The sequence below is a fragment of the Electrona antarctica genome, assembly GCF_951216825.1.
Source record: "Electrona antarctica genome assembly, chromosome: 9".
Classification (NCBI taxonomy): Eukaryota; Metazoa; Chordata; class Actinopteri; order Myctophiformes; family Myctophidae; genus Electrona; species Electrona antarctica.
The window spans coordinates 25,108,011-25,132,836 of NC_136790.1; the positions used below are offsets into that span (position 1 = coordinate 25,108,011).

General features: G+C 42.2%; 1 protein-coding gene across 1 annotated transcript in view; it reads right to left on the reverse strand.

The window, feature by feature from the left end:
- Window positions 1-15,473: 15,473 nt before the first annotated feature.
- Window positions 15,474-24,826, reverse strand: part of cldn19 (claudin 19) — an 11,899-nt gene continuing 2,546 nt past the window's right edge. The window contains exons 2-5 of the mRNA XM_079510341.1: window positions 20,792-20,956; window positions 20,331-20,415; window positions 19,487-19,633; window positions 15,474-16,475 (exon numbers count right to left, since the gene is read on the reverse strand). Coding sequence (XP_079366467.1) covers window positions 16,427-16,475; window positions 19,487-19,633; window positions 20,331-20,415; window positions 20,792-20,956 — 446 coding nt within the window. The 3' untranslated portion in view covers window positions 15,474-16,426. The remainder of the gene's footprint in view (window positions 16,476-19,486; window positions 19,634-20,330; window positions 20,416-20,791; window positions 20,957-24,826) is intronic.

Below are 24,826 nucleotides of genomic sequence, written 5' to 3' on the forward strand. Positions count from 1 at the left end.
CCGCAGCGTGCGAGCAGGGGGAGGCCGGGGGAAAAAGCTAAACCGGTAAGCTGACGGGACTCCTTTGGGTCGTCCACTGATCCCTGGGTCGACGGTTCGAATCCCAGCTCCTCCTGTGTCCTTAGGCAAGACACTGAACCCCGCATTGCCTCCAGTGGTTGCCACCATTGGTGTGTGAATGTGGGAAGTGAGGACGCTGGCGTTGACTGTTAGCCGCTTCACCTCCAAATGTATAAATGAATGTGCTTTGAGTAGGCACGTATTGCATAGAAAAGCGCTATAAAAATGCAATCCATTATTATTATTTAATATTATTATACCATTATTATACCATTATTATACCCCGATTAGCCGATTAGCTTAGTAGCTTCCGTTTGGAGGCGGTTTTCCGTTCCGTCGGCTAGCCTTTTATTTCCCCGACCGACGGCTCGTCGCGAACTTGCGGTGGACGGTTGGCAAATGGTCGGCGTTTGACTTTTTTGCCGGCCGCAGACAGGGGTGCGTTCACGGGTTGAAGAACGGTCTGGGGAGAGCGAGGCAGCGCCCAATTTGTAGCACGGACGACGATGTCAAAGAAAACGAGCTCTCTTTTTTCAATCCGACTGCATTTCCAATCGTACTGTAACATATACATAATGTATGTGCGTGTGCACGTGCATGTGCGCATGCACGGGCGTGTGCGTGCCTGTGCCTGTCTGAACAGACTAGAAGACCAGTGTGTGTGCTGCCCCAAGGGCCCGGGCTTGATCAAAGCAGAGTGTGTGAGTTTGCAGGTACACAAACAAGCCAGCCTGTACACACACTGTGCAGAACAGAGGTGGGGAGAGAGGAGGCAGATGCGCTACCAATGAGAGAGTGGGAGAGGGAAAGGAAAAGAGACACACAGAGCGATGCAGAAGCTTGGAGGCTGGGATTGAACCGGGGAGATCAGAGAGCATCATTCTGTCTTAAACCAGGGTTATGCGGAGGTCAGCCTTCCTTTCCAAAACACTACTCCTCATTCTGTGCCTTATAAAAGATTCTTTCTCCCCATATGAAAGAGAGGAGGGTGCCAATCAGAGTTACGCAGAGACTGATCTAATGCAAAGTGATGACAGCGACCTGCTGCTTCATTAAGAAGACTGTACTGAACACCTTGTCATCATTACTCTAAATTAGAGTGATATTTTGAGTTAACCTGACGCTCAAGCTTAGTATTTATCTTTGGCCTTCTTGGGAGGGCTCTACACGCCGATTTTACCTTTTCATCTTTTTCTTTTGGTTAGGCGTCTGGAAGAACTCAGGTGAGAGATGATGCTTTCAATGAATCTAACATGGTTATAATGGAGTTTGAAGTTACAGTGGTTTCATATAGCCCCCTGCATGTCTGATATTAAGTAAATACTGAATCAAGCAACTTAAAAACTACCTGGGGTGCCTTAAATAACCCCAAACATATTTGAAAGTGAAAAATATCCCTTGAAAGTGAACAGATGTACGCTTCAATGTTATTGTGGGAACCTACTGAAAGGCTGCGACTACTGAAAGGCTGAGACATCAATGTTCCTTGAAAACAAGTAGTAATAGAGCACGCCTATAAAGGTTGGACAGATGAATTAACACATTGTACATTCTTCACACGTATTACTGCTGAAGGCTATGTCCCTCAAAAGAAAAAGAAAGTAGAAAAAAAGGAACCGGAGGGGATAAATAGAGCACATCAATTGGCCAGGAAAATTAGAAAGTTTGTCCCTGACGCCCCTGTCAAAATGAACGATTAAGATATCTATTATGATGTTTAAAGCTGAGGGGCTGATAATGGCTCGATAAAGCCTCTCTCCTCGCTCATCCCTGCTCACTAATTAGCTTCTCGCTGTATTTTCTTCTTCTATCTGTTTAAAAGCTTTGAAGGAAGGGGTGAGAGTTACCTGCATCAATCATAATTATTTTACTCATAGTAAAATTAGTGGGAGAGAGGAGGGACGCTGTCTCCTTAAGAAATTGAGAAAGACAGATGGGGACAAGGGAGATACAGAGGGACAAATAAGAGACAGAGAGTGAGTGAGTGAGTGAGTGAGTGAGTGAGTGAGTGAGTGAGTGAGTGAGTGAGTGAGTGAGTGAGTGAGTGGGGGAGAGAGAGAGATTGAGTCGAGATGAGTTGAATCGATAAATATCACTCTGTTTGATTGGCCCTAATTAGAGACATAGAGCGCATTCTGCACGATCGAGGCATGGCTGGAATTGAGTTGTCAGAGGCAATTAGGCCATTGTATTATTGCAGTGAAAACACAAATTAGATTACGTTTTGTGCGCGTGTGTGCATGTAATGTGCATGTAATGTGCATGTGTGTGTGTGTGTGTGTGTGTGTGTGTGTGTGTGTGTGTGTGTGTGTGCGTGCGCGTGTGCGTGCGTGCGTGCGTGCGTGCGTGCGTGCGTGCGTGCGTGCGTGCGTGCGTGCGTGCGTGAGTGAGTGAGTGAGTGAGTGCGTGCATGCGTGCATGCGTGCGTGAGTGAGTGAGTGCGTATGTTTGTGCGTGTGTCAGAAGGGCGGTATAGTCAGGTGAAGCTGTTTCCACATGGTGGGCTGAGTTGTGATATGAACCCAGTGATAATTACATACAGAACAACTTGTAATGCACACACACATGCATGCGAACACACACACATAGTGTACTGTACACAAACACACACACGCGCGCGCGTACACACACACAAACACACACACACACACACACACACACACACACACATTCTCTTCTTCCTCTTTCTCAGTATTTCTGAGTAGTCCAGCTGTCAGCTGCTGGAATTGGTGTGCAGCTGTGGAGAGCTCCCAAACACACTTTTAAGTGGGTCTCTCATTGTACTAGGTTCAATTGTAAAATGTGCATTTTCACGTGCGCATGCATGTCTGAAAGCACACGCGTGTGTGTGTGTGTGTGTGTGTGTGTGTGTGTGTGTGTGTGTGTGTGTGTGTGTGTGTGTGTGTGTGTGTGTGTGTGTGGCCGTGTGTGGCCGTGTGCGTGCGTGTCTGAGTGAGCGTGAATGTGTGCAGCTGTCTGTGCATGATCTGTTGGAAATTTTACCTCCTGTTATAAAAATCAGAACCATAGTTATATTAAAGACCACAGCATGGCACAGCAGGTTCCTCTTTGTCCAAATGCTCTGAAGGGACCTTGACCAAACTTTTCTTCTTCCAGATTTCAAAGTTTTCCAGCCTCACTACTCTGTGGTTTATCAATGTCTGGTTATGGTTTAGTATTTGCCTTAAAAGAGACTCTTTCACAAACCACCACCAAATACTCTTTTTGTTTTTGATACCTAAAATGGAACTTGTCACGAATACAAGCGGTTAGGATGCCTCTCGGGCGTCTCCCTAGGGAGGTCCTTGAGGCACGTCCCACTGGGAGAAGACCCCGGGGCAGAACAAGGCGCAGTTGGAGGAAACAACTGGCCTTGGAACGTCTCGGGATCCCCCAGGAGGAAGTCACTAATGTTGCTCTGGAGAGGGACGTCTGAAACGCTCTGGTGGAGCTGTTGCCCCCACGACCCGACTACGGATAAGCAGTTGAAGATGGATGGATGGATGGATGAAAATGGAACCCGGCCGCCTCACTTCCTGTACTTTGATAGCTGTTTCTGCAGGTACCTCACTTCCTGGAACTCAGCTTTTTCCCCTACAGCTCCCCCTATGATCAAACCTTGTCAACAGAAAATTAATGGTTTAACTACACAAAACAAAACATATTTTCCGTACACTACATATTAGAGAACAGCGGATGAGCTTTTTTGTCACCCGAATCCGCATGTGCATAATTATAATCCGCCCGTTATCCGACCGCAATTTATTAATTAATCCAATTTATTAATCCGCACCACCCGCAATCCGCTGCGCAGGGAAGCGCCGGGAATAGCCGATCTACAAGCTCACAACGCGACGCTGCGACGCGTTGTGAGCTTGTAGATCGGCTATTTATACTACTTGTACAAACAATGTCACTCACCACTCTCTCGACAGTTCACCAATGTTACGTAGTGGTTGTATATATCCATTTCCATGGTAACACGCCGTCCACGTTTTCGCGACGTATTTTCATACAGCATATCCAGCGGTCATCGGCGGCAGGGTAAAGAACTTAATCACTCCCAGTCCCACGCCGAACGTATATTCCTCCCTTCTGTTTTACTTAGTTTTAAGTTTCTCTCAGACTCACTAGCTGCCTGTTAGCAACTTTAGCGTAGCTGCCTGTAGGAGACCACTGTGTTGTTGTTGTTGTGCAACAGGACCCAACTTCATAGGCGGCTAATTTGTGCCAGATCATGGAAAATGATTAAATTAAAATACTACTACCAACGCACGCACGCCGAGATTGTGTGCGTTTTAAAAGCTATAATAAGCATATTTATATACTTTATTATGCCATTACTTTATTTCCCGCATTATTTCACCCGCGGTTTATCCTATATTAATTTATAATAATATGAATTGACCCTAATCCACCCTAAACTGCGGTTCACCCGCGGCAACCGCGGCTAAATCCGCCACCCGCTGGTCTCTACTACATATGTATCAGGGTTAAATATTCAACCATATTCCCTTGTTATCACCCATTATGTTATGTTTCATTTTCTTTCAATATTCATACCAGGACAGGAAATACATTGATTTCTTCACACATTTATGTGGCAGTGTCACACTGTGTGGAGTTTGTTTAACAGGAGAGCCCTCTGGATCAACCATAAAACAGACCTCTAGAACTTCAGCCCAGTAGACAGTGGAACCGCCACGGAGTGTAACAGTGTACAAGGTTGATGATCAGTGGTGTAGGTGTACATTTATTTAAATACTGTAGATATTTATGTACTTTACTTGAGTATTTGTATTTTTTGATACTTAACTTTCAATCCACTACATTGTAAAGACAATTATTGTACTTTTAACTCCACTACATTTGAAGGGGGGAAATAGGCTACATTATGAAATCAATGAAGCCCTGGTCTGGTCAAACTAGCGGGTACACAAGCTCACAACGTGTCGCATTGCTTCTGCTATTTGTTTCACTATTACTGCTTTTATTTTTCTGCAAAACCTTTTTGAAAACAAGTACTCCCTCTAGTCCTTTAACTCAAGTATACATTTGACTGAGCAAATTTCACCTGGTCAATATTTGACCAGGAGCAGAAGTTTGAAGTACTGGGTTGAGTACTTTGTCCACCACTGGACAGTGCATGGTCCACAAGTGAAGGTTGATGATCGTTTTTGTTCAAGCTCCATCTATTTGGTTGTTTTCAGGAAGAGAGAGGAAAAAGAAGGGGGAGGGAGGCAGGGAGAGCTAGTTGAAAATAATCAAACAGTGAAGAGAAACATGTCAAGGAAAGGCAAAACATCTAAGATAATTACACATACAGCATAATCTAGCTGGTAATAATAATAATAATCTTTATTGTCCCGAAGGATATTCATCTTCACAGGTCTGTGCAAACACCCACAGCAAAACAATACAGAAAACATATCAAGACAATACAAAAACATGAGGTCCCCACTGTATACAGAATCATCCTATCGGCGTGGCAGTTCGTTTAATGCCGTGATGGCTGAGGGGAAAAAACTCCTACTAAAACAGACCTTTTTCCATGGCAAGGTTCTGTATCTTTGTCCTGATGGAATGAGATTGAAAAGGCGATACAGGGGATGATACAGGTATACGTGATATTGAAAGTGCTAGCCGTGTGATGGCCTTATTGTTCATATCAGAAAGTGTGGGTGTGGGAGGTCAGATGATCTTGGAAGCAATATGGGTAATACTGAAAAGTTTGTTTCTGTTAGGCATGGACAGTATGTTGCAGAAACAGGCGTGTGCTTTGTTTCAATGATTTAAATGATTTTGTTTTGTCCGCAATAGAGTTATTGTCATGGAGCAGTCCGAGGATGGCAGTGTCTTCAGAGTATTTCAAGTATGTGATGTTGATTTGTTTAGTGTGTAGAGGAAAGGACTGAGGACACAACCCTGGGGGGGGGGGGGGCGGGGGGGGGGGGGGGGTTGGGGCTGTGTTGGTGATAACAGTTGATGAAAATGATGTACATACTTTAACTGTTTGTGGTATATTACTCAAGAAGTTGTGAGTCCAGTGGATGAGGAGTGGATGTTGATGTGATGCAGTTTCTTTATCAGTATGTACACTATGTATAATATACAGTATGCACATAGGCTACTGGTACAGTATGTGCATACATACTGGTATACAGTATGTGCATGATGTTAGACCTATACAGTAAGGTACACAAGGTTAGACATAAAGGCCGTAGCACTTTGGTAGGTCCACATAGGGGCAGGTATGTTCATGAGATCAGACATTAAGGTATAAAACAGTGTCAGCGCATTGTCCATGTCGCTTGATAAACTGAGGTTACTAAAGTAACCCAGAGATAAAGTGCAAATATATATCGACGTCGTAGTCAGGTTCAACCAGTGCACACGAAGGCTGTAACTTCCGCAGGTGAAATCCACATGGTGGGCTAGATCCACAAGGGAAAGTACTAACATGCAGGTTTTAGTTTGCTGAGGGCAGACATGGAGCTGTGTGTGCTCTAGTGTGCTCTGCTAGTGGAAATTGTTGTTGCTTTAAGTCTCCAATCAAAGGGAATCGATCTCCCTGACCTTGTTCAAATCAAAGCCTGCATGAGATGGTCCAGGATACATCTGCCTCGGCCCACTTCCATGTGAGCTTTCCACCAAGACCACTGTGGTAATGATCATGAACAATCAATAGGTGATTATGGTTTAAGCTGCGTAGTTATGAGATGAAATGTAACACATGGGTATTAGGGATGAAGAAAAGCCCTGAAATTGTAAGCAGCGGTACTACCCCCCCCCCCCCCCTCACACACACACACACACACACACACACACACACACACACATACTAACATGCACACGTCTAAACATAGGCTACTTCTTGCGCACTTGCATGCACACGTGACACGTCTAAACATAGGCTACTTCTTGCACGCACGCACGCACGCGCACATACAAACACACACACACACACACACACACACACACACACACACACACACACACACACACACGGTTAATTGCCCTGACCAACCAAGCAGCAGCTCCTGGCTGTGAGCTCAGTGTGGCACCAGTGAACTGCCTCATCCATGTGTCTCTGTTAAACCGTGTTGCTAATGACCAGCCGAGTAGAAATGGTTGCAACCCAATGCTTCTTCACAAAGCATATCAATAAACCCTGCACTAATCTTTAGAAATTCCAAATTATTTTGGCATTTAATTATTTTTCAAGCTCTCAATATGCTCTATTAATATGCAGCGAGCTTTCTGAATTCAATATACATCGTTGCAAGTCATTAGGGAAGAAAAGAGCATTTGCCCAACAACTCTTAACGCTGACATGGTAGCAAGACAGATACTGCCCTCTTCAGGATATCAGTGGAAACGCTGAAGAAGCTGTCACCAAAGCAGACAGCGCGCCTTCAATTGCTAATTTACTGCACCTGAACCGTAAAAAAATACGTCTGACTGCGTCCTTAATTGCTCCCACCTGATTCCTTTTCATTCCTTGTCACCTTTAAATATTTTCTCCACACATCTTTAATAATCATTTTGATGTCAGGATTTCTAGACCGTGGTCAAGCCAATCGCTGTGTGTTTATTGGTTCGGTTGTTAAATTAATTCCTTACAGAACCCCACTGACAGTTTAGCTATAGCCTACAGTTGTAGGCTACTGGTGGGAACTCAGATTAACAGTGTAGCTAACATTGTCAGAAAGGACCAACAACCTAGGCCTACAGTTTAACATAGTGATTCAGTGATATACCGTATAGGCTACCATAATCCGTAACCACATTTTTTACCCAATGTGTGTGGATTTATTGGAGTTGTAGATTTGAGGAGGAAGTCTGATTATACCATTATTTTCTTTTTCTTTTTTCATTAAAGCAATTCAAGATTCACTTTTATCAGGAAGAAGATTACGGGGCACGGGCAGCCGTATTTTGTCTAAATTATTAAATGTATTGTATTGAGATTAGTGTGTACTGTACATACTCAGTATATTTGGCCTTTTGTATTGCTTTTCTTTTGTAATACTTTGTTGCTTTGTATTCTGTTGGAGAGTTGGTGTGGGGAGGATGGAGTTCTGATGCTGATTGCAAATTGGCACCTGCCTGTGGGGATTGCTCCCTGTCCTTGATTGGCTGCCTGTCGTCACTAATATTGGGAATCACTTCCTCATCCTCTCACCCAAACGAAACCTTTGATTTGTGCCTTTAGTTTAGAATACATTATGTCGTTTAGATCTGTGAGTTCAGTTTGTATTTTCTGGAGTTTGTTTTTTATCACTTTTACTTTATGTTGCAATAAATCATGTTGATTGATTGATTGTTTGATTGAAAGTAAGTAAGTATGTATTAACAGATTGGAGAATTACAGTACATTTCAAGCACAACTCAATACAAAGCTGTTAACTGTGGACAACACCATAAAGCATTACACTTGTTTACAATAGGGTCCACCATGTTCAATTCATCATAACATTTAGAGACGTACAAATATACAGGAAAAATGTACAAAAAAACAGGAAATCATCTCAGAGGAGGTAAAAAAAAACATATACAGTGAGGGGGAAAAGGGGTGGGTGGGGGAATCAGATTTTACGGGGGCAGCCATCCGTAGGTGCCCTTTGAGAGCGCATTTGAAGGAGTCAAGGGATTTGCATGTCTTAATGACTGTTGGTAGGGCGTTCCACATTGTGGTGGCATAGGAGCGAAAATAATTTAGTCCCTTGCTTGTACCGAATCTGGGGGGCTTGTTGAACTCCCTCTGAGTTATGGGTGTACGTGGACTTCGTTGACATTAAGGAAGTATTTAGACAGGTATACATGGGTATATTGGTGGTGTATTGAATCTTGTGGACCAGACCCATTGCAAGATGCTGCACTCTGTCGTCAACCCAAAGCCATTCCAGCCTATCAAAGTGGGCAGGGGTGAGGTACGTGGGTTCGGGGAGTGAGGACAAGTAGTAGCCTGACCAGCTTGTTTTGGGAAGTCTAGAGCCTTGTATTAAAGTTCAGTTTGAAATGCTTGGTCCTTTTCGTTCATGTTGTGACCTTTACACCCCTAGCATATAAGGGTAGTAACAAAGAGATTATGGAATTTAATTGTGATTAAAGACATGTATAGATGTATAGTAACAGTTTTGAAATTTGTTGAGACATTAAATTAACTGCAGAGTATCTGATTTTAGTATTTTTTTATTTCATCAAATATATTTAATTGATGTTTCTCCTTGATCTTTTATATGTCTTTGTTTAAATCTCTCCAAACACACAGGCAGTATCTAGGCAGTTCTTTTCTTGTTTTTTTCTACTCCTGGTTAGGAGAGGACAGGCTTTTTGGTCCTGCTGCTACTGGCATTGGCTGGTCTTTTCTTCCTGATCTGTGCTGCTGGGAATGCTGTGGGGTAAAAGGTGGATAAAGTACTCACATTTTGTATTTGAGTAAACGTATCAATATTGCAATATAGAAATGCTCTGTTACAAGTAAAAGTCTGGAATTAAAAATGTACTTGAGTAAAAGCAAAAAATTATTGCTGGTATCAAAATGTAGGCTTCTTTTAAAGTAGGCTACCAAAAGTAGAAAGTACTCTTTGCAGAATGTCTCATTTCAAGTTTTCAAATGTATACAAATCTTTTAAAAATAGCAGATCTACAAGATCGCAATGCGTCGCAAGCTTGTAGATTGGCTATTTTCAAATGGCCAAAATGTATACAGGGCTGAGTGGGTAATGTTTGTTTTGTAATAATAATCCAAATACAAAGTACCTAAAAGTAACTACCGTATAGTAACTAAAGCTGTCAAATAAATGTAGTGTAGTAAAAGCACAATATTTGGATCTGAGATCTAGTGGAGTAGAAGTAAAAATATTGGATATTGGAAATACTCAAGTAGAGTACAAATACCTCAAAACTGTACTTACCGGTAAGTTATAGTAGGCTACTTAAGTAAATGTACTTAGTTATTTTCCAGTGCCTGTACAAATGCATGTGAACATTAAACTGCTTATTGTTTCGGTAATCCTGCTGCTGTCCTCAGCCACTAGGCTGTACTACTGGGTAGGCCATCTGACCAATTTTGTCTGTAGTACTAGTCATAGAGTTATAAGTATGCTAGTGAATGTGGTGCACGCTGACTTGTGGCTTTCATCAACATCCACACGTTGAAAATGCTTCAGCAATGTGTCATGGACCTCCTTACATCAGTGGGTCTGATCTCCCACTGCCGAGGGCTGTGGACCGAGTGTGTTCACCTGTGAGGACCTGTGATAATCTCCTACCCGGACCACGTAGCATTGTACCAAGGCCGTAGTACTATCCTTGTTCTCCTCACCGCTTTCCTTGCACACGTCAGCACACAAATAAAGGTCTATGATGTCTTTCAGTATAGGCAGGGATATGAATTGGGATAAGAATTGGACTATACTTGAAAATGGATCCGTTAGTACTTCTGTTAAATGTATCTGAAATGATCAATGACGTTCTTCTAGAAATTATGTTCTTCTAGAAAATAACGAAAGTAGGCCTATAATAACTATACTTTGCTTAACGATTTTCTAGCTAGCTATAACGTGCATTCACCCATTATGTATTCATGTTTTGTTTCAACAGCTAACATACTGACTGACATGCTGGCTATGCCAGTTGTATTGGTGCTGATGTTGTCTCCATCCTGCCCATGATACCTGGCCTGTAGTGCACAACACTGACCCCTGATTTCGAGAATCAGGACAGGCTTATGTGGGTGTCTGGCACCCTCTGTCTGTGTGGAGGTGGGTACTGCAACCACTCACTCACAAACACACTAATTAAATCCAGTTGGAAGCGGTTGGTTTCTTTGGTTTGTGGTTGTAGTACAGTAAATAGCTACTTCACATTCATATCATTCTCTGGTTTAGGCACTTTTCAGCATGATTCGATGACTTATTGTTTAATAATGTTGTTGTGCAAGCTCTACCATGTTGAACCCCTGACCCATAATGTGTCAGTTAACACTGACTGTATCTCTCAGGTATTTGTGGTCCTGGTGTGGTTTGGTGTGGATCACGATCACGTACACCAGATACTGACAAGAAGTAGGTATCACCATCCAATTCACTATAAGCTGTTTAACCTTTTGTGTGATTTGTTCTTCCAATACCGGCAGCAACTCGACAACATCCTTGGTTAAGGTTTGTGTTATCCTGACCCAGTTCACCATTAGAATCATTAGTGGCGTTTAGCATAGTCTTTGCAGGGTATATGCCTTACGTCAACTGACCTACTTTGTTATGCTCAAGCAAGCTTGTGTGCTGTTGCATACCACAACAAGTCATGTTCTCCTATTCACCAGAGAAGCCAATCTAATAATCTTAATATGCTCCATCATATGACGGTATAGATGTGCAAGCTCACAACGTCTCTTGATGCAATGCACTATGAGCTTGTAAATCGGCCAGTGCACACCGCTTTCGTAGGCTATAACAGAGCATACATTTAATATAACTCTTAACCACTTACTTCCATGTTGCCACAGAGTTAATCCGTCCTCAAATGTTCTATTCTTTATTAGGATCCCCATTAGCTTCCACAAAGTGGTCGCTATAGTCTTCCTGGGGTCCACACAAAAATGTATAGGCCTACAATAAAAACAGATGATAATTAAAATTTAAAACAGACAAAATCTAGTTATCAGCAAAAACAGTGAAGTCCTCTGCATTTAACAGAGACAACAACAACCAATTGTCACAAATACAGTGTTTACACAAAATACAAAAAATAAAATAAAAATAAGGTACGAAAAACAATTACAGTAACTTTTTAAAAGAAAATCTGCTTTTGGTGTGTCTCTAAGATTTATGAAGAGCATATTCCAAGCTGAAAAAGCTTCTCATCATACTATTTTGGTTGTGGTTTGGCACCACCAGATAACCTGAGCTCACTTGACGAGTGTAATGTTCATGACAGAAACCTGTATGAAAGAAGTGTAGTGTGTTGTTCCAAATAACATTATCCATGAACATCAAAATACATCTCACCCACATTGGTACGGAAAGAACAAAGAACCAATGGGGCTGCTCTATTCTGAGCGATTTGAAGTATTTTTCTCAGCAGCACTTGACCAAATAACAGGGCAATAGTCCAGGTGTGATAAAACTAGTGACCGAACAACATCACTCATGACAGAAGATGGAACATAAGCAGAGCATTTCCTTGAAATTGCAATGCCCTTCCCATCTTCGAAACAATATGATCAATCTGATCAGACCAAGACAATAAATTATCTAATTTCACACCCAGTAATTTGGCCTTAGTTACCTGCTCAACTGATATCCCATCTACAAGTAAATCAAGTGCAGTGGCATTAGCAAGAGCATACCTACTCCCAATGGATTTAGTTTTGGCAATATTTAATACTAGCTTGTTCATTCTTACCCATTTGGTGATGTTATTCAACTCAACCTGAAGATTCTCTCTCAGCTCAACTGAAGTTGGTGATGCACAAAACAATGTAGAGTCATCAGCATACATAATTAAATCAGCATTTTTAACAACAAAAGGTAAATCATTTATGAAAATTGAAAATAACAGCTAGGTGTGCTGTCATGCTAATTTCAGCATGGCTGGAGAGCCTATTTTAACCAATTATTTGGTCAGAACTACCTGTATATAAATATTTCATTCCCCTTTTGTCTTTTTTGGGCGACTCCTCTGTGTACCACCAGAGGGGGGCTCAAGTACCACTAGTGGTACTAGTACCAGTGGTTGGGAACCTCTGGACTAGAGCACCGAGTTGGTAACGATGGAAGTTGAAGATCCATGCCCCACTATACCCGTTATACCCGTGTCAGAGTACCTGTTCCACCCATCTGTCTGTGTCCCTTTTATGCCCATGTATGGAGATTTCGGTATCTGTCTTTCTGTGTCCCTTTATTACTACTGTATATATGGAGTTCTGTGTCAGGCATGCCCAAATATGGGTGTTCTGAGTGTTGTGATGTCAGAACAGGTCAGCTCTATATATGGAGCATGGGCAGGGGCCCTGTCCAGAGCCCGGGCAGAGGCCTTTTGTGGCGGTTCTGGACAACCATGGGTCCGACAGACTCGACACTGGGCACTGCTCTCGCTGTGGGGGTGTGGAAAGCGTGTGTCGAATTTGAAGTCGGTGGGGCTACCGGTTCTCGGGTTACGTGCCACACAAACGTACGTACGTAAGTACAGACTTACGTGCCCAGCTGTAGAGCATAGAGTAGGTAACGATGGAAGTTGGAGATCCACGCCCCACCCAGCTATGCAATACCCATTGTACCCGTCCGTGTCAGAGTACTCGCTCCACCCATCTGTCTGTGTCCATTTTACGTCCATATATATGGAGATGTCTGTATCTGTCTCTCTGTGTCCCTTTATTCCTATATATGGAGCTCTGTGTCAGGCATGCCCAAATATGGAGTGTTGTGATGTCAGAACAGGCCAGCTCCATATATGGAGCCTGGGCAGGGGCCCTTTCCCACCTCCCAATGTATGAATGAATGAACCATTGTAAAGCGATTTGAGCACTTGGAAAAGCGCTATAAAAATGCAATTCATTCATTAAAATGCAATTAATTTGAAGTCGGTGGGGCGAACTGTTCGAGTTACGTGCATTACAGACGTACACACAGACAGACAGACAGACGTACAGAGATGTGGTGCATTTATATATAGATAGATGTTGCTTTTCATATATGAAGTAATTTTTTCATATAGGATGAAGTGATTATTCTTTGAATTCCTCTGCCCCAGACGGTATCACTCAACATCTTTAAAAGGGTAGGGGTTATAAAATTGTGAACTTCTTAAGCCTGATTTATACGTTCTACTCCTTCATGTTATATTGATGCAATTATTTTGTACAGTATATCATGAGCCAGACAACACAGATACTTTGCATTTCCCATTTCACATTCTGTACTTACCAAGATGTCCAACACCCAATTGCAAATTACAGAGTTCTAACAGCAGGCAGGCATATTTCCAATGTTTACTACAATGATTGCGTTTTTGGTTCATGGCTTACAGAACCTCTACTCCTTCATGCAATATAACTGAAATGGATCCTAATATAAATATCTCACTACATGAAGTATATAGTAATAAGTGAGTGCTACTCATCACAAGATAAAGACCTATCTATGTATTTATAAAATGATTTGTGCATTAAGTAGCAGATTCATTTATTATTATGATTTTAATTCTCTTGTTGTAGCCTACAGTATGTGATCTTCAGATCTTATCTGTAATTACAATAGAATCACACGTGTTCTTGAAACTTACTGAAATATCAAATGTGAACCAGGAATCTATATTTTGCCATCTCATAAAGTGTGAGGTGAAAAGGATGACACTTTTACACGTATTGTTCCTCACATTGGCAAAGGGGGGAGTTTCATTGTCATATGTAGCACTTTCATATGAAATACTTGGCACTTGGCAGTACAATTTTCATGTCATTTGTTTACTAAAGAATGGGAAATATATGGCATCTCTGGCTCATTGTGGTTTAAATTGTTCAATTCCCTCGCTCTGTGTGTGTGTGTGTGTGTGTGTGTGTGTGTGTGTGCGTGTGTCCGTGTGTGCGTGCGTGCGTGCGTGGGTGGGTGGGTGGGAGGGAGGGAGGGAGGGAGAGAGGGAGGGAGGGAGGGAGAATACTTAAATTATCATGTACCCAACAGGGTTGTCCAAACAACAGCAATGTGTTCTGAACTGGAGTTCATCCAAAATGCCAACATATGCTTCATGCAGACAGTTCACAGTCTGCGTAAATTCCCAGGCTTGTAGAAATTGTCCCGGTAACTGCTGTCTGGTGACTGGCGGTTTAAATGACACCACTATATGGACATATGTACACCCGCACATCTCAGGTGTGTGTGAGATTTCACATCCGTGCTCTGTTCCCTTAACTCTGCATACAAACTCAGAAAGTTGTTAACCCCTTTCTGATGCCACATGGTAAAAAAATCTGATACACCTGGGGTCCTGGGCACCAGTGCTTTGGATATAAATAATTAAAGCACTGTGATATATTGCATGTGATGTTTAACAAGTGAATAATTCACCTGCATGCCGTATATTAAGTCATTGAATTTCCTATCTCCACTTGTTGGTACACACGTCTGCCAGTATCCTCAACAATACAACAATCATCTGATAAAAAACAAAGCTGTATTCAAGGCTTGTCTTTGTTGAAGCGATGGTGCACATGTTAACTTTGTGCGCATGCCTTTGAGGATCTGCACAGACCAGTGGAGCGTAAGTGGAATTCCACGTCTGCAATTATTGAACCACAGGGTGCAGGAGAAGTATTTGGGGTGGAAGGGAAGGTGAAAGTCAAAAGGGGTGAGAAGGTAGGAAACATTTGATGCGTCATTAATTCAGAGTCAAATCCCAGCAAATGTATTTTTCTCTGTTTACTTTATTCTAAAAGAAACAGGAGTATACTGTAAAGAGATGATACACAATATCAAGGAGGTAAATATTAGATAAAAGGAATTGCATGGTGAATAAATGGCAACAGAACAGACATTTGAACCGATTACACACAGCAAAACTGGCGTTCCTTAGTACAGGACACAAACAGGAGACAGCACGCAGTACAGTACAGTCCTTGAGAGTCAATAATAAGAACAGTCCTCTCATGCAAAATCATATTGGCACTTAACTAAAACAAAATTAACATAATTGACTATACCCTCAATCCAGGCTATTTGAAAATAGGCGCACAGCTTTTTATAAAGTGTGGCATTCGGCATTATGTCGAAGATATAAAGATCTCCTTTGTTCTTCCTTAAGTGTTACTGTACAGTAGCTACGTACACATGTTGATATATTCAACAAAATGCCTAAATGATATATGTGATACAATAGAAAAAGGCAAATGTGATGTTTACAGAGGAACTATTGACAATATACATCCTTCAGGGAAGATGCAATACTATATAATCCATGTAGTCAAAAACATACATGTGCAGAAACTCATGTTATAAGGCACTGTAGTAAAACATATATGTATTAAAAAAGGTGGTGGTACTGTATATAAACCTGGGCATTTTTAACATGTTATAGAAACATACCCTGAATGACTGTCACTCCCTAAAATAACAAAACAGACCAAACAGACAATATGCATTTTATCTTCCCCTCCTGATAGAAGTATTGCTATTTGGATAAAACAATAATCTTTACAAAGACGAAAACAACGGTCACTTGGCACATTAAAGGCCTGAATTTGTTTCTTGTTAATAGTTCATGTAAATTATTCTAAATGTGTCTGTTTGTCTGGTTTGTTCTTTGAAGAGTGGTTTGTCTGTTGCCAGAATTTAAAACCATGGTAAGGCCAGACGATTCTCCCAAACTACAAGTACTGCTCCCTTTTCTCTGGTGGGGTACTTTTAACATTTGGTCTGCAATTCAAAAAGGGAAAAAAAAAACATGTTTCAGTCAACGTTCAGTTATATTCACTGAGAACAAAATAAATCAAAGGCACATCTACAAACCCAGAAGTCATAGGATATAAAAGGAATACATAAATCATAACGCAACATAACCACAACGTTTTTCAACTCATACAGTTAACCTTCAGTAAATAATATAATAGAGGGGAGGTCTAGTAAAGGGTTCACAGACTGAAGTGTACAAACCCCACCTTACCTCTTAAAGGCAATGTCTATAACTATCTAAGCATACATATCCTTTAAGAGTCCATATTTACAAATAAGGCTCAGTGGGCGATGCAAGTTCCTAAAGGGGTGGTACACACATCTTGTTTTCCCACAAAATACTGATAAGGTGCAGATGTACGTAGAAAGGAAGGGAAAGATGGGAAGGGCATGGCATATTCTAATATACAGGGAGACAGAGGTCAACATGTGGGATATAAGAGGGAATGGGGAAGGGGGGAAAGACAGTGGTGGGAACTCGAACAGTCCTCGATAAAAAGGCGGGGGCTGATCAGTCAGGGAAACTAGTTTCACTCAACAACTCTGCCCTGAATTAGAGGAGAGAAGAAGACAGTCAGAAAAGAACAGGATTAGCGGACACGAGGGGAAACTCAAAGACACATCAAGACCACACTGTTTGTCACCAAAAGCTCGGAGTTGTTAGTAGGTGAGTGGGTGCTTGATGGTTTAGGCAACATAAGTGTTAGTGAAAGAACAAGTGATGCTACATTAGATGAGGACAACCTAGAGAGCTGACTGACAATTGTTGTCGGTTGAAGGCATTTTATGCCAAGTAAGAAATATTAGTAGGCCTAACTGATGTGGTGAAATGTTTGAAATTAAATGCTTGTTTGCTAGAGGCTAATGGCATGCAAAAGGTCACTATCATGCCATGAATGAGGTAAGCTGTTACGTCATTCAGCCATTTTAATGGCTGAATGTTCGATCCCTGGCGGTGTCTCGTCATTCTGAATCTGAATACATCCAATATTTCCAGGTAATTTTACCATTCTTGTTGAGCAATAATTGTTAAAACACAGCTGTTATTGACAGTTCAACCAATGTTCTTTTTCTCCGTTGTTTGAAGTAGGTAAAGAATGTCCCCCCCAAGCATGAGCACAATTGAACACTCCACCAACAAAAGTCTACCAAGAAGGGGGGCCATATGTGTAGAAGGTGGGGGGAGACCCTTCCAGGGAGCAATTCTAAGAAAAGTTAATGGCTTTATTATGTGGAAGAGCAATGGACCAACTCTTTCAGCAAACACTAATGAAGGTACTGTATTGTGAAGGAGCACGTGGGGTCACCATTTTAGTTGGCTCAGGTTTGTCTGTAGCCACTACTTATGATAAAACACATCGGGAATGGAATTTAATTGATTTGATGGCAATAACACTAAATGAAACGTTCACTTGCAGACTAGTATAAAGTAATCCGTGTTACTTGCCAGTAGCTTATAATACTATATACCACGTGAGAAGTGCAGAAGACATCTGAACGTAACATGTCTTTGCAGATTATGAAGTGATATGTATAGGTCTTTAACGGAGGTATTAGCAAATGGACAGTAGATGATGATGATGATGCTGATGTATAGTGATGAGTCTCTATCCTAGGAACTAAGCAGAGACCTTTGACTGACAATTCACCTTCCACTCCTGCAGATTATAATATAATAATGCCAAAGAGGCTATTAGGGAAATATAAAATTGAATCGTGTTCCGTTCTTCAGCTGCTTATACAATAAGTATGTTTATACAACGATGACTTGGCTCCCACATTGTCAAGTTTAGCTGGCTGTGTGGGGCCCACAATAGTGGAGGATCCCATACACTGTAACGTCCTCAGTGTTAACTTAACTGAGTGCAAATGAAAATGTTCACTCAGTTACAGTTTTTACGTTACAGAGATAGATAAATGGACAAATGGAGTATTTTGACTGTGTAGTGCAGGGGTGACGGTTCGTCCTCACATGTAACTGCACCAGTGGAGGATGAAAACACAGAAATATGGAGGCAACACACACACATGCAGCTCCAACCAGGAAGCATAGGACATGCTTCATGTTTTGACCTGAACCAAATCGTTTCCGGTTTTCGCGGATATTCTAGCTCACTGATCATTCTACAAATGTACCTACAGTATGATATATTTCTCAATACGTCCCATTCTTTTAAGGGTTGGTTTTGCTGTACACAAGATGCAAGATATATATTTATATATTTTATATAATGTACCTACATATAATATATAAATATAGCTTTGCATCTCTAAAGAAGTGTGCAAACAGAGCAAGAAGCTATTTGTAAGGTTTTTGGGTCAGATTTAAGCAGCTGTGTTGATTTAGACTTTGTTAAATAATGACTTTAAGATTTCACTCATGAGACAATCTATAAAAATAAGTGAACTAGATCACTATGCTCTCCGTGAAATGAGCAGGTCTGCTCACACATACGGTAAGATTTTTTCTGCATAATCATTGTTTTTTGTGTTTTGTTTCCACAATATTGCATCCTATTTATATTATTTAGTGTGTGTGTGTGTGTGTGTGTGTGTGTGTGTGTGTGTGTGTGTGTGTGTGTGTGTGTGTGTGTGTGTGTGTGTGTGTGTGTGTGTGTGTGCGCGCGCGCGTGTGATTGTGCGTGTGTGTGTGTGTGTGTGTGTGTGTGTGTGTGTATGTGTGTGTGTTCAATGTGCGTTGTGCGTGCGTGTTTGTGAATGTGAGTGTGTGCGTGTGCGTGCATGTGAGAATGCGTGTGCGTGTGTTTGTGTGCGTGCATGAGAATGTGTGTGCGTGCACGTGTGCATACATGTGTGTGTTTAATGATGCATGTCTCTCAGTGTGTGAGTGTCTGTGTGCATCATAGTCTTGCTTTTAAGCTGAGTAACGAAGGGTAAAAGGGGGTGGAGCCAAGCGTGTCCTCTGCAATCTGTTTGGGTGGCTGCTGGTAGGGGGTGGGTGGGATTACACGTACTCCCTGGCTGTAGAAGGCTGTGATTGGCGGTAATATTGCTGCCCTCGTCTGTCTTCGTTAGAGCAGGAGCAGCAGAGGAAGGAGCCGCCCAGTATCGTCAGACTGGACGCCGCCCACCCCACGAACAGGGCGGAGCCAAACTCATACCTGCACAGGAAGAGGAGGAGGATAAAGCAGTGGTTCTCAAAATTTCACACGACATGTCAAGGATCTGTAAATTGTATTTAGCTGTGGATCCCCATATGGACATATTTTGTCCCATACATGATTTGTGTAGTTAAAATGTTTGAGTGAGGCAAAAAACTTTTAACATTAAAATGGTGGCTCTACAACCAGAGGTAGAGTCCAGAGGGAAGCACGCACATCTCTGTGTGCTGTTCTACAGCTCCCAGAGTAATTTATTTAAAGTAAGAGGACAACGTTTTGGACTTCTTTCCTTTTCCCTCTACAACCAGAGGTATAGCATCATTTAATTTTACACCAGACAAAGAGTTATATTATTACCTCCAACCAGTGTAGTCACTGCTGGAGGAGTGACTAGCTCAAACCAGAGCCATCTAATAGAAGAGTTGCGATATTGAGGGGGCAGAAAACAGCATGGTCACGTGGTTCATGTACTCGCGCGAGCCCATAGACTCCATTCACTCCAATGCATTCCGTAAACTTCCGGTTGTCCCTAAAGCCTTCAAATAAGGACAAACCAATAGAAGTCTATGTAGAAGAGCCGCCATTGGACTGGCCCCATGAAGTGAACAGAGTTTGCGTAACTCTGTCTATACTCTATGGCTCTGGCTCAAACTGATCAGTGATTTATTCAGTAATCTCCCGCTGAGGATGTATGTACCTGGCATTGATCGGCGTGTTTGGGTTGAAGAACTGGTAGGACACCTGAGTGGCATACCAGGACACAGAGACCAGCGTGCATAGACCTGTGGACAAATAACAGATGAGTGAGTTATCCATGTCTGTGTATCAGCTCCTGCAGGCCTAAATGTGTAATAAAAAATAAAAATCTCTCAAATAGGCAAACAAATGCATGCAAATTGCAGTGCCTGTTTGGTTTGTTTTTCTCCCTAAGGCTCGTGAAAAATCAGGGGCTAATGTGGCCAAAGTGACCACTTCCTGTTTACAGCAGGGACACTAATTGCGTACTAAAGACCCCTGGTCAGAGGAATGCCAGACCACTATCTCTCAACACCAGATACACAAAGATATGACCAAACCCCAGCCTATGATACTTGGTGCATTGCACTTGAATTGAAGTGTACTACAGATGGCTCCCTTTTGAGGACGGCCACGTCTCACCTGCTAGCAGGAAGAGCGCTCCTCCAGACACAGCGATGCGGGTCTTGGTGGCGGGATTGTTGTCTCCCACCTTAGTGCACTTCATGCCCACCACGCTCACGATGATGCTAATAAAGCCCAGCAGTACCGACACCACCATGAGGGCACGGCACGTCTGGATGTGTACTGGAGACAGGTAGAGACAGATATAGGAGAATAGCATAGGAAAAGAGGAGCAGAGTAGAGGAAGCGAGAGGGGCGGGGGGGGGGGGGGATAATAATAGAACACAAGAGATATGAGGAGCAGGCAAGACAGGACAGGGGGACAAGAAAAGGAGAGGTATGAAAGTGCGAGAGAAGACGAGAAGACAAATAAAACTGCCTTTTACTCTCATGTGAAATAAAGTGAACATCGTTTCACATGAAAAACACATCAGCATGAGGGAATGAAGCCGTTCAAGCCAAGTGGGATTGAAAGGAGACCACAAAACCCATTAAGGACCGTCCACCGCTGTCCAAGATGGGGTAACTCTTTAAGCCCAGAGGTAACTTGGCCAAGCTCTGGACCCTGAAACGATTTTCGAGATCATCTCCAGACTATTCCTAATCATTCCGCAGTGGTTTTGCTCTTCAGAATTCTGTGTGTAACCCACACGGGCCTCAGCATACACATAACTCAGTGGGAGGGACATTTTACATATTTACACATGCACACATATAAATGCAATGCATGTACGTACACACACACACACACACACACACAGACACACACACACACACACACACACACACACACATACACACACAAAACAAATGTGCACATAAATAAACACCAACATGAACGTGCACGCATACACAACTTCTGTGGGAGGAAACGACACAGATAAAACACACAACTGTCTCTCTCTCCGAGAGCAGCTGTAGGAGGACTGCTTTACATGTTTCACACAGTGGGATTAGTGTGGCCTTGTCACAAAGCTGGATTGTTTTCACAGGGCTGTCGCCACGGCGATCAGACATTATTGCTTCAAACACAGCCACCAGTGGTGGAAAAAGTGCTCACATTCATTAAGTAAAAGTATCAATACTGCAATGTAGAACTACTACTTACAAGTAAAAGTCCGGAATTCTAAATGTACTCGAGTAAAAGTACAAAAGTATTGGCGTCTCACTCAATGGTCCCATTTCAAGTTTTCAAATATTTTAAAAATAGCAGATCTGCACGTTCACAATGTGTCACATCGTGACGCATTGTGAGCTTGTAGAACGGCTATTTTCAAATGGCCAAAATGTATAGAGCTGAAGTGGTTAATGTATGTTTTTTAATAATAAATCAAAATCCACAAAGTATCTAAATAAATGTAGTGGAGTAGAAGTACAATATTTGCCTCTGAGATGTAGTGGAGTGGACGTAAAAGTAACTTCTAGTAGAGTAAGTAGAAATACCTCAAAGGTTTACTTAAGTACAGTACTTAAGTAAATGTACTTAGTTACTTTCCACCACTGGTCAAGGGGATGTGTTGATGCTAATGTCAACCCAGGACATCACAATAATGTCACAGCGCCAACAGTAGAAACGTTTAGCATTTTGCCACGCATTATAATAAAATCTTGGTATTGTGCAAAGTTCCAAAATTCCAGATTTGTTAGAGACACCTTACTTGGTGGTGTAAGGGCAATTCCATATACGATGTTTGACAGCGTATATAGGACAATGTCTTAAAAATAAAAACCACAGCATGTATTTACCACACAAAGGAAGGTGTTCAACATATCTCTGCTGTCGGGAAGAAACCAACTAACTTCAAAATGTTCATTTTTCAGGAAATGAAAAATATAAATTTTTCAAGAAATGAAGAAAACCATATATGTTTTTGCTATATACAGGTTTAATGTTTGTTTTTCCTTAAACAAACATTAAAAACGCCATTGACAATGAAGGGACCAATGGAGTTAAGAGGTTTTACTACTTTTCATTGGTTCAATATTTTATTTAACCAACACACAGACGTAAAGGGTGTTCAATAGCACTGATTTATGCAAAATTAAAAAATCCAAACCCTCAAAACTGGAGTTCGGTGGTTTCTTCCCGAGAGCAACGATATGACATAACTCAAAGCCACATACAACAACACTGAATGTGGGCTCATATAATGGAATAGAGTAGAATAGAACAAAACAGTATAGAGAGTAAGAATGGCATTATGGTACATACGAGAAAAGAATCACTTCAAATACACATTTTGAAAAATAGAGTGCCCCGCAAGAACTAAAGTCACCATATGTCATTGTGTCAGAAATACACACACAGGCATTCATAGTTGGCAATAAAGTTCCATTTCACAAGCTGATCTAAAGGGGCACAGCGATGGGGGATGGAATGGGACCGTCTTTTGAAGTGTGATTTATGTGCTGACTGTTCCTTTTGATGGACGATTTTAATGGTTTTTTAACAGAGCAAGGTTTCATTTTATTTCTCTTTCATCTACGCTGGCCATTCTTCCTCTATTCTAAGTGAGTGGGGTGCTTGGACTGGCGCTAAATGACACCATTCTGATCAGCGCAGCCACTGACAAGCCAAAAGGGCCTATGGGGTCAACAGCAGGGTAGAGAGAGGAGATGGGGGTGAGGTTGGCTCAACCACTATACTCTCTCTTGCTTGTGCCAAGTTGACAGTGCCAGCCACAAGATTTCAATGTGTGTGTGTGTGTGTGTGTGTGTGTGTGTGTGTGTGTGTGTGTGTGTGTGTGTGTGTGTGTGTGTGTGTGTGTGTGTGTGTGTGTGTGTGTGTGTGTGTGTGTGTGTGTGTGCGCGTGTGTGCGTGTGTGTTTGCGTGTGCGTACGCGTGTGCGTGGGCATTGTAAGAGTTCCATTGTGAGGTCACTCGTGACTCTTTCATACGTAATATCTGCTTGCCCACTCCAAACATGAGACCTTCTACTGTATGCCCATTAGTACATTTACTACACTTAAATCAATTGATACAAAACGGATGTCCTGTGCAATGAACAAATTTCCTCTTATGTACCGCGCGTCGTGAGGTTTGCAGGGGTGCATTGTAACCGGCTCTGATTGAATTTTGAGCTGAAAAACAAAGAAAGCGACGGAGAACGGAACAGTGTGTGTGCCAGGCCAGCAGGTGGCTGCCAGGCCACCCCAGAGGTACTACATAAGTGCTTTTGTCCTCGCTGGTGACCTCACTATAGAGCAGGGGAACAGGCAATGAGAAAGCTACCATTGTGGGCAGAGGACCTCAACTTCTTCCTGCTTGTAAAACAACAAACTCCAACCTGGCACTCATCCACCATAGTGGTATTAAACAGCAAGCAGAATCCCTACTAGATTGCTTTGTCAATTAGCAGAACAATGTCACGATGTTGACACGCAAAGACTCGTCCTTGAGCTTCACTTATGACAAAATGGGCGAGCAGGAAAGCTTTAGCAGTTACAGTTAACAGTGTAATCATCAATGCTGTAAGGGACCATTTGGTTCCATTTGTACACACTCAGACTTGAATGAACACTCATTTTACATGTTACAATGTACAGAACAATCCCAGGTGATATATTGCTACCACATCATGAATAACATCATGATCAAGGGAAATGTATTCCAGGGGTGGGTCAATGCATCCCCCACACAAAGCCGTACCTCTGGCCCTGAAATAAGAAAGAAGAACTGTCCCTTCAGCACCACTCACACACCGCGAGTCATCTTTGCTTAAAACAATAGAAGCTGCAATCGCTCCCCCATCCATGTAAGGTATTACACGACTGCAATGTCAACTACAACCAACAGAACAGTTTACACCACTGCTGTTTGGCTGTCCCAGCAGAGCCCAACACAGTCTGGTGAGCAATTATACACTCACACAGGCCCTATCACATGTTGCTCCTGCTGTGGAGTTAGCCAAGGAGAAGAAGTTTGTTCAGAATTTAAACAGAGCGTTGCTGCTGTTTCCAGTGGCTGGAGCAAACTAGCACTGGGGGAGATGTTCAGTGAGGAGAGTCAGATGGTCTGCTGCCTCCTGCATGATCAGATGATGATTTGATCTC